Here is an 11,687-nt window from a genome sequence, read left to right as displayed (position 1 = left end):
TCCATTTTCATAAATATTGTTTTTTGTGTATTTGTAGCCGTTGTACACGAGAAGTTCTCTTCCTTTATTTGATGGTATGACTTTAAATGGAGCACCGTCATAGTCGTTTTCAACTACAATAAAATGCCACTTAAAACATTTGTTACTAAGTTAAAGCGTATGTACAAAATATTCAAACATTGTATCTAGTCATTTTGCGGGGTGATATCAATAAAAATACCGTATTCATTATATATATCTTTATTAGTTATCTTTATCCTATCCTAGAATCATTAATAAAAGTTCCTAAGATATATTTTGGCATAATTAGTATCTTATGTTTGTAAAATTATCAAACCGATGCTGTCGTTAAATCTGTTTAACAGAGACAGCAAAGGAATTCACTATAGTTAACGACATCAATGACATCAAAAAGCTCAAGAATCGGTAATATATTATAAGTAACTATAATAATCATTTATATATATATGTATATATATATATATATATATATATATAAGAACGACTCGTTAATTGCATTTAACGGTATCGACTTGTACGGTACTGACACATAATCAATTAAGAGGGTATATATAATAGAATGCACATATGTACCGCTCAATAGTTTTGAGCAGAGGTCTGTAAGGTTAACAAACATTTGGTTCTTTTCCTTATGAGATGCATAAAAAATGAGATTGCGTAAAGGTATCCATATGACTATTTAAATGTACTAGACGACTAAGAAGACCATTTCACGTCTGTGCTCTGTGCAGTTGCGGAATTAATGGAATTCGTCATTCTCTGTACTCTCCTCCAATATAAACTTGTATAACTTAGCCATATAAGGTGAATCGGTAGCGTCTACAGCTTCGGCATTTGTATCTTGCTCGGCACATTTCAAAGCTTTTATTCTTTGCCTGTACATCATTGATTTCACACTATTAAACCCTGGCATTGGTTTGATAAAATTGAAACCCGTTAAATTGTACTTCTCTACTTCGTCTTCATAGATAGTCCGGAGTCTTTCGTAAGGTTCCTGTCGGACTCGATCCATACATAATTGTATTCTCTTTTTAATTTCGTTATTAATTATACTTCTTCGACACTTATGCTGTGAGCGTTTTAAAACCTTATTTTCGAAAGTCCAGATACCGGCGCTGCATATTTTTTTCTTAGTACACCGCCAGCGTATTTTACCAAATGAATTTACCGAACGCCTGATATAACTATAACCTTCGTGAATAAGGAGTTCAGAACCTCGTTTCGACGTTATTATCTCAAATTTATCTTGATCAGGCTCGGGAGTGATAACACACAAAACAATATCAGTATCTGAAAATGTTAAATCACTTGTTAATAAATGTATAATAGTTTCTCGGATATATGTGTTGTTTTTAGAGACAGGGAAGTTTATAAATGGGTTGATTTGAGATACAAACTTTTATTATTGAAAATTTCTTATTTGGATTCAACTAGTACATACATATTAAAATATATTACAGGTACATTATAACGAGTGTATATGAACAAAGGCACTTTTTTATTACAGTAAACGAGACCCCGAATAAATTCACGAGAACCAGAGTGAAACTCAAGGCCAAAAGTACATTGAAGTTACCTTATTTTTCATAATGATTTTTTAAATAATTTTTCATAAGTCAATCCATTTTGTCTATTTTTTTTATGTTAAATAAAATAACAACAGTTCGACATTAATTCATCGAATATTCAAAGTCGAGGAGGTCCTCCTTCTGAGGGATTTCCTCCACATGTCCACAACAGAAAAAGTCGCAGACTGATCGCAGATTAAGTGTTATATTCGAATATTCAGAATTATCATTACATATTTTTAACCTTCTCCCTACTTCTATATAAGGATGATTTGACACTTGAAAATTGTGGCATTTCTTTCACTTTATTCATACCGCTTTCATTATATATCTTGACGATCTCTTTATAGATGGAGGCAACAGATTTTTTTTCTGTTTGAACTCTTCTTTTGCATTCTTCTATTTTCTTTTTTATAATTTTCTGAATATTTGTTGTTGGACAGGTAGTGGAGTGTGCTGTTTGTCGGGTAATAATTTCATCCTGGGTATGAAACTCTCCAGTACACGTTTTGTCGATACCGCAGCGCCATTTCTTTAATCCCTTAGCACCAGTGAAACATTTCTTATATTTAATACCCTTATAGAGGATATAGTCATCGCCTGTGGATAATTAAAAATAAACAAATAATGAAATTATAAGGGACAAATCAAGCAAATCGAGTAAACTTCAGAGTAATTTTGAGATTTATTAGGTATATTTAGATTACTGAAGATATACAATGACAAATACATGCTATTTAGATTTGAGATTATACAATTTTAGATAAACCTCTATGTCCTATGCTCATTATGGTTAAAACACTTTCTCTTTTAACGTATACGTATTTCCAATTTTGTAAGTACTTGTATAAGTTCGGAGATTTTTAGCAACTTGTCATTTTTCATATACTACAAGACTTAAGATAAAAGATGATTCATATTGTAATTTACTTTCGTTTAATATAATTTTCTTAAATATTTACAACAAGACACAAAATCAAACACGAATGAAAGATTGACCAAAACATTATTTTATTTAATAAGTACCATACGACAAAATTATAATTGTTATTATAGAAACATATACAAATTTTATAATAATTATGAAATTACCTACTGCAGACTAAACTAGTACCAAAGATGATGAACAATCGAATACTAATAAAATAACAGACCTTATAAAAACGTCTTGAAAGATATAATTTTTTAAAAACAAGACACCTTTTTATTAAAATTATTACAATAGTGCATTACTTCCCATAACGAACTAGATAAGTATATTAATGAAGAAGTTCATATATAAAATGACTACAAACATGAATCTTAAATTTTTCGACATAATAACAAGCATGTATTCAGTGCAAACATTTAATTATTTCAATAGAACCATATATAAATTTACTCTTAAATCTTTAATGGTCAATTACTTTGAACATCGAATACAAACACCAACGTCTCTAAATAAAGTGACGAATTTTTTTAAATAAGGTGCATCTCTAAAATCGCAAATATTTAAAAATTACATAACAAAATAATCATATAAGTGTAATAAACACGAATCAAAATATTAATATTTAGAATTATGTACTATCAGTATTAATCTACGAGTATAAATAATTTTAAGTTAAATAATATTTTTTACTTCAGTTTTATTGAAAAAATAATGCTATATGTATTCACTTAGACGAATAAAATGTTGAATACCAACCTTTTTTTTTATTTACGAAATTGAATTTAAATAATTGTAGACCTAGAGAACTGATTGAATTTAATTGAATTTTTTGTATAGTCGATAAAAGTATTAAAAGTGAGCGATAATCAAAATTCAATCCAGAAAAGACAAAAGGCGTGCGGCCTTGTACCAACAACTCTTTTCTGAGATTAATTTGATTGCTTACCAATACTTCATAGCTAAGGAAAAATATCACGACGAACCGACGAAACGCGATAACACTAAGTTTGCACTAATAAACTATTGTACATATTATTTCTTAAAATCGATATTGATTGTTTTTATTTTATTCAATACTAATAAGCATTTACTTCTTTTTTCCTTTTTCCCTACTTCTGTATAACGAAGACTTAATACTGGAAAATTCTGGCATATCTTTTACTTTATTCATGCCAGTCTTATTATACTCCTTCACAATCTCTTTATAGATGGTCGTAATGGAACGCTTATCAATTTGCACTCTTTGCTTGCATTCTTCTATTTTTTCCTTTATAATAAAATCAACATTGCCCGCTGGACACATGTGTTTTTCTTGATCGATAACAAAGGAATCCTTTATCTTGAAGCCTCCATTACACATTTTGATAGAACAGCTCCAACTTGTTACTCCATCTTCATCTATGTCTATTTTTTCCAATTTGATTCCTTCATAGAACATATGATCTCCATCTGTTGATATTGGTTCACCATTCTCACCAATCAACTTATAGGGTACTGCAACAGAAAAATACTGTTACATAGTTAAGTTCAAAATACACTTCATCCACTGAAACTGCTATGTTTAATTAATTTAATAAAGGTTTAAATACTAAAGTTCAATGAGAAAAATTTACTCAAATAAGATACATATTTATTTATTTCTTGTTTCAAAGTACACGTAGGTAAGATAAACGTCAGATATGATACATGTGCTTATGCCAGCGACGACTGTATTCGCATTATAAAAATTATAGTTACTGATCTTGAAATTTAATAGGTTAGAGTTTATGCGTAACATTACTCTTCTATTTTTAAACATCTAACGGCTACAGCTTGACAGTAACCGCTGTACGTTTCCACGCGTGTTCTTTGGGTGCGCTACAGCGGTTACGATGAAGCTGTAGTACACATAGACGCAGAGGTATCTTGTTTTCTGAATAATAAGTACAACATTGGGTAATGTATGCGACTGTTACGACAGAAACACAAAAAGCCAATAATTAGGATTATTTTACAAACCAATATCTGATTTCGTTACAAGCAAATATTATTGGACTATTTAGTTCCGAATGCTCTTTATAATACAAGATCATATAACATAATATTAAAAAAAAATCGATCACTTGTTTAAAATTGATAGTTATCACGAGGTTTTGATGCAGTTTCACTCATATTTCCCAAAACTATGGATATATAATGATCAAAATTTTATGTCATATAATTAAGTTACAAAATAAATACAGTGGAGCGTCGATTATCCGAACGTCGCTCAACCGAACGACCGCTCATCCGAACATAGTCCTCTCACCACCGCCCGCCCGCGCGTCAGTTTTCGCACACTTGTCGCGCGCGACTTGTTCACTTCGTTATTGTACGTCCTAGTAACTGCTAGTCGATAAACAAAATTTTTCCGCGTGAAAGTAAACTCTTTCTTTGAAATGCCTAAACGTAAGCGTGTTGTCCTTTCTATGAAAGATAAATACGAGATTAATAAACGGTTGGAAGAAGGCAAATCTGCAACCAAGTTATCTATTGAATACAAAGTTGGTAAGTCTACCATTACGGATATAAAAAAACAAAAGACGAGCATAAGAAACTTTATAATCCCAGCTCGATTCTACTGACGGATCCTCGAGTCGTAAAACGATGAAGCTTGCCTCACACACGAATTTAGATGATGCTGTATTTAAGTGGTTTACTCAAAAAAGATGCCTAGGAGAACCTATTTCTGGCCCAATACTGTGTGAAAAAGCAGTTCAATTTAACGAAAAACTAGGAGGGACGTCTAATTTTCAAGCGAGCACAGGCTGGTTAAAACGATTTAAGTCAAGACATGGCATTCGTGAGCTTCAAATAGAAGGAGTAAAACTATCTGCTGATTCATCAGCAGCTGAATCATTCAGAATCAAACTAAGGGATATACTGAACCAAGAAAATTACGCTCTGGAAAACGTTTACAATGCAGACGAAACCGGGCTTAATTGGAAAGCTTTGCCGCGAAAAACTCTTGCTTCACGTCGTGAATTAGCAGCACCTGGTCCTAAAATAAGCAAGGATCGTATCACTGCCTTAGCATGCGCTAATGCTACTGGCTGCCACCGACTGCCCATGCTTATAATTGGTAAAAGTAAGAAACCACGTTGTTTTAAGCACGTTAATATGTCTTCCATGCCTATCGTTTATACTTCGCAAAAGAGTGCTTGGATGGATAGTACAATTTTCGTGGAATGGTTTGTAGAAACTTTTATACCCTCTATAAAAGCCCACCAATTGAAAAATGGTAAAAGAGAGAAAACATTATTGCTTCTTGATAACGCCCCAACTCATCCATCATGTGACATCCTAAATGAAAAAGATGAGTTTGTAAAAGTCATGTTTCTTCCACCTAACGTGACTTCATTATTACAGTCCATGGATCAAGGCGTTATTGAGACTTTCAAACGGTATTATAGAAAAGAATTGTTACGTAAGTTACTTTTAGAAAAAGAAGATGATGGAGAAGAAAGCCTGATAAGAAATCATAAGATTGATTTAAAAGACGCGTCCTATATGATCGGAGCAGCATGGGACAGTGTAAAAGAACAGAACTTGAAAAAAGCGTGGAATAAAGTTTTGGATATAGAGGGAGATCCTCAAATTGGATGTGTAAATGAGAAACACGAAGATGTATATGAAATGATAGATATGCTAAAAAATCTCGATTGCCAGGAATGTGATGAAGAACAGGTTCAAGAATGGATGGATATCGACGATGAAGATCCCGGGTACCAAATTATGCAGGATAGCGAAATTTTAGACCTCATGACTAATAAGGATGACGCCACCACTAGCACCACATCAACTGCAAGTTCAGATAATGAAGATGAAAACATAGTTAGTGCTTGTGAAGCGTTTACTTGCTTAGAACCTTGCGCTGGTTTAAAACACAGGCCGAGAGCGACCAGTATCAAATATCTGTTCTCAAAAAAGTACGTGATCTAGCCTCTCGTAAGATGGTAGGCTTGCTTCGGCAGACGAAGATTCAAGGTTTTTTTTAAGCGTTAATTTTAATTATCTAGTAAACACTAGTTTGACTACAAGATTGTCTGCACTTTTTTTTGTTTATTTTCTATTTGTCATTAAAGATATTCATAAATGTAAATAATATGGTTTTCATTTACCTGTACGTAAATTTGTATGACTGAATCTATATATATGTACATTAGTTCGATTATCCGAAAATACCGGTTTTCCGAACACCACGTCGTTTTTAGTTCGGATAATCGACGCTCTACTGTACGTAAATTGAAATAAGAAGTAACAATGAATCACCCACAATCTACACTGGCATATAATAAAAGCAAACTTAATTTAAACACTTAAATTACGTTATCATAAAGGTAGGTATTTTTACCAGTGAAATATACTTAATGAAAGATGATAAAAAATATGATGACAATGATTAAAAACATAAAACTAATTTACCATGAAACGTTTGAGATTTTACGCGTAAACATTATAATTTCAAAAAGCGATGTTTGTCAGAAATGTAAAACAATCTTTTGTCATCACAATGTTATGTACATGATGAGTACGGTAGTACGTAGGTTTGTTTCTTTGCTTTCTCCCTACTTCTATATAAGGATGACTTAATACTAGAAAAATCCGGCATATCCTTTATTCTATTCATACCAGTGCTGTTATATTCCTGCACCATCTCTTTATATATGACAGTTATAGAACGGAAATCAAACTGAACTCTGTGTTTACATTCTTCTATTTTCTGTTTTATGTAAACGTCAATATTGCCTGCAGTACAAACATGTTTTTCTTGACTGATGACAAATGAGTTCTTAGTCTTGAATCCCCCAGCACACTTTTTGTCTGCGCAGAACCAGCTTGCTATTCCATTTTCGTCAGTATCATACTTATGATATTTAATACCTTCATAAACGAGATGGTCACCGTCGGTGGATATTGGATCGCCTTTCTTGTCAACCAGTTTATACGGAACTGAAAACAAATTGGTGAAATGAAGTTTAAGCTGGAAATTAAATCATATACGCTTATACATTACTGATTTCAAAGAAATTCTAAAAAATTTAACTAGTTTCAAACTCGGATGTGAAATACACATCTTAATTGTGTTAATTGAAACGTTTGAGTATTTTATATATTTCAGAAATATATTGTTGATGGAGTCGTCCTCATTGTTGATAATGATTACGGGTATTGGTTTTCTGAAATCGCTATAGTAGTAGAAAGTCTACCTTATTCTGTAGGTACATAAGCGAGAAATTGGTCTCTTGCATACATCGCGAAATTTTTATTAGAAATTTTCTCTTTACAAAAGAATTTAAAACAGCTAATTCATCATGACGGATTTATTAAATCTGACTAAAAATGAAAAGAAGGAAAATAAATATATTAATTATACCATCAGACTAAAACTAATGACTAGAATTAGTGACAAACCAAACAGGCAAAGCACACTTGTTCACATTAAACAGTTTACAGATGTTATTTAGAAAAATCAGTTTTTTTCTTTCTTAAAAATGTGATGGCATGATTGACCAATCACGACAATTTATAGTACAACCCAGCGGTGGTTCGTGTAAACTTCGGCGGGGGGTGATTATGAATCGTATCTTCCATGACCACAGCACCGTACGCATTTACTTTCAGACGAGCGTGGCATTTCCCTACAATCCGTCTTGAACACCGGAGGTATTTCTTGTCCTTGTTTAAAAAGGAGAACGAGTATCCCTTGTAAAAGATAATATGCTTATTGTTCTCCATTGGCAAAAAGGTCAGCATACCTGCAAGTTCATATTGGATCCTCATTATGGCGTAACAAGTCTTCAAAACCATACAAGACGCACGGTGTGTCTCCGTGCTGATCGGCAACAAAAACCAAACTTGGCAAGCCAGTTGCTTCGCTTAATGTGAAAGCTATGTTGTGTATGCTATCAATGAAAAGGCTTAATCTAACTTATATGATATCAACTGATTACTAGCTCTAAATCTGTCATTACTTCATCCAGCTAATCATATAAGTAAGTTTTATATATCTATTATCGGTCAGGTTGTGAAGGAAAAGAACTTTATCTGATTGGCCAGGGTTTTACATAAAAATGTATTATCAAATATTACAAATTAGTAGGTATCTTTGAGTTAGTATCCCATGTCACAAGTTTCAACCTTACTTTGGGACTAGCTTACTGGGTATATAGCCAGTAAGCTTTAACTATACTTAGTAAGCTCGAAACTAAGTCCATTATAGAAAATACTTCATAGCATACGGTGAGAATGTTGGCTTTGAATCCCTGGGCTCCTGTACCTACATACATAAAATCACGCCCCTTTCCCTAATAGGTAGGCAATGTTTATCGCTTGCGAAAAAATAGTGTACCACTCACCTGACACCAACCAGCCTGAAATGCTTCATATTTTATTAATCTTCCATTACTTTGATGTAATTATTATTTTTTTATTTTTCCTTAATTAAAAATTAACAGATTGTTACAAGACCATAATAGACGTGCATAAGTTAAAGAAAACAAAATTAAAAAAAAACCACATTACAAGCCTTTCAACTTATAACCTCAATAGAAAAAAAAGAAATCAAATAAAATGTGATTTTTATTACGCATAAAGCAACAACTACGATATGTTTTAACAAAATATGTCACTTAAAAACTACATAAGAACACAAATTTAAACAGTAAAAAATAACTCTGCAAGATGGCTTCAAGTAGGTAGGTAAACTTAGGCGTGATACATAATAAAAATAAAAGTGCAGATGTACAAATAAATTTATAAATATAATGAAATCGTTCCCGTCCCACTGCTGAGCTAAGGTCTCTCCACTTTTTCGCAAAGCTTAAATTTGACTCATTAAAAAGACTAGAATAACACTTATGAGAAATGTCATTAATTTCTTTTACCCAAATCTAGTTTTATTTACGTAATCTTCGTTAAGAAAAGAAAGCAAAAGTACGGTAACAAAATTACCTACGTTAACTATTTACATCGTGGAGGTATTTGAAAACATAAAACAATTATTATGCAAGCACTTTAAAATATTTATTATTAGCTGCTTCCGTTTGAATTTTGTCGGTTTTGTGAGTGGAAGGACATTTAATACAAGAAGCTAACATGGTCCACTACTAACCAGATTTTAGTACTTAAAATATACTCATCGACATCAAATACATATATAAGAAATTCCTAAATAATATTCACTCGGCCGTTAGCCAATATCTACTTTTCTACGCCGCAGCATCTATTACAGCTAAAGTTACCAGTACAGTCAACAGCACACCAAATAAATAAAAATAATTTATATATATCAGGTTATAATGGCGTCCTACCTACCCCTCTGGGAAAATCGGGAGATTTTATGTATATATACGGGACAAATTACACAGATTAATAAAGAAGAAGCCTTGTAGTAAGTTAAGATTTGTACAAAGAAGAAACAATTTTAAGAATAAGCAATTTTCATCAAATTATAATAAATACATACATCCAGAACCCAGGCCAATCAGAGGAAATTCGTTTCTCATCCTGACCGGGATTCGAACAAGGAACCGCTGCGGCACAGAGGCTGTTAAAAAAATTCACCGCGAATTCCCCTCTTATTACCTTGTCATAAAGTTCCATGCAGGGTTAACTTGATATGTAATTAACTGTACTATTGAAATATATAAATTAATTAATTTATGAAATTATACATTGACCATCGTTTAACTAAAAATCCTTCTACAGACAAGACATTTCAAGGTGATGTCCAAGCATTTGTCATACATTATCACTTGACTTTCCTTCACTTTTACACACCCACGGCTTGTATATATCTCTCTCGATCATACCATCTTCACTGATCGTATACTTCGGTGGATCATGATTATGTAAATTATTGACGAAAATTATTTTGCCATCAGCATTGAGCATCAATTTTGCAGGGCATTTTCCTCGGAAATACCGTGAGCAGAACAGGGACCTCTTTGCCCGACCTTTGGTTGAAAATGTGTGGTTCTTATAAACGTAGACTGTATTCCCTTCCTTGGTGAGCGTCAATTGAATGTTTTCTGAAAGTGATATCAATGGTTAGAGTTCAAGAAAAATATGACATTGCGTTGGACCCAGAAAAATATTGTGATTTATGAATGCCAGGCCCCATAGCATAGCACGCGCGGCGCCATTTTTATCGCGCGAAAAACTATCGCTCTCCCTTTTCATGTCATAATATAAAGCGAAAAAGCAATAGCATTTCGCGCGATGCAAACGGAGAGGGCAGGAGTAGTGACAAAACGCATCTATATCTGGTTACATTATAATTTATATAAGAATATCATTTTATGCAGAGGTCAAATCAAAACTAATTAAACATAGATATAACAAATATGATTTCAACTAAAAAACGTTACATAAAAATCTCTATGTTGTGTCGTTAAGTGTAAAAAACTATATTCTAGTAAACAATCCGTCTGTACATTGAACAATATTTGGCGGAGGGTGATTGTGTTCATAGAAAACAGATATCACCCTGCCATCATGGCGATTCACCCGCAACCGTACTTGGCAGTTGCCAGAAACAGTACGCTTGGAACATTTTAGTGTGGTCATGTTACGGTTTTCATAGCAGAACGTGTATTTCTTGTACATAATAATGGATTTCCCCTTTAACGTTGGTAAAAATTGAAGATAATCATAACGCTCATCTAAAATAAAAATAAAATGGATAAAAAAACAATAGGAAAATATATTGCGATGGAATATTAAAAAAAAATTACAAAAATAAGAAAACAAACTGTCAGTATCTGAATGTTAATTCCATCATTACGCCATCCAACTACCTCGCCAACTTGTGTCTTTTAGTCTTTTTGAGACTGTTGGCTGACAATATAACAAGTAAGGGTTAACAGCAAGACGTGATATATGTACGTGTGTACAAAAAGTCAATTTTTCTGGTGGCGATTAACTCCTCAACAAGTTTCTAATACAGTTTTTTACAAAAGCGTAATTGTTCCATGTAAATATTATTAAATAGTAAGTCATAACTCAATAAAAAATATAAAAATAATAAATAACTTAAAGAAATAGATATATTCGTAAAAAAATTGATCTGGCAAAAAGTTGAAGATATATCTGGATATGTTAATAACCGTTAGTGTAAGGGTAAGGGAAAGTCACGTATGTTCAAA

General features: G+C 32.7%; 1 protein-coding gene across 5 annotated transcripts in view; it reads right to left on the bottom strand.

Annotated features, from left to right (window-relative positions):
• Positions 1–416: 416 nt before the first annotated feature.
• LOC106130143 (uncharacterized) overlaps positions 417–11,687 on the bottom strand; it is a 28,886-nt gene continuing 17,615 nt past the window's right edge. For 2 of the 5 annotated variants that reach the window (XR_001228485.2, XR_001228488.2), the window contains 2 exons: positions 6,964–10,571; positions 1,328–4,014 (listed from right to left, as the gene is read on the bottom strand). Coding sequence is in view for 1 of the 5 variants with exons in the window: in XM_060946341.1 (XP_060802324.1) it covers positions 3,608–4,014; positions 7,171–7,491; positions 8,298–8,349 (780 nt within the window). In the remaining 4 variants the exon portion in view is untranslated. The other 3 variants (XR_009657046.1, XR_009657047.1, XM_060946341.1) reach the window with 3 other exon arrangements.

Source organism: Amyelois transitella, chromosome 10 (assembly GCF_032362555.1).
Source record: "Amyelois transitella isolate CPQ chromosome 10, ilAmyTran1.1, whole genome shotgun sequence".
NCBI lineage: Eukaryota > Metazoa > Arthropoda > Insecta > Lepidoptera > Pyralidae > Amyelois > Amyelois transitella.
Note: the sequence above shows the minus strand (reverse complement) of the source record. Positions and strands in the feature narration are given on the sequence as shown.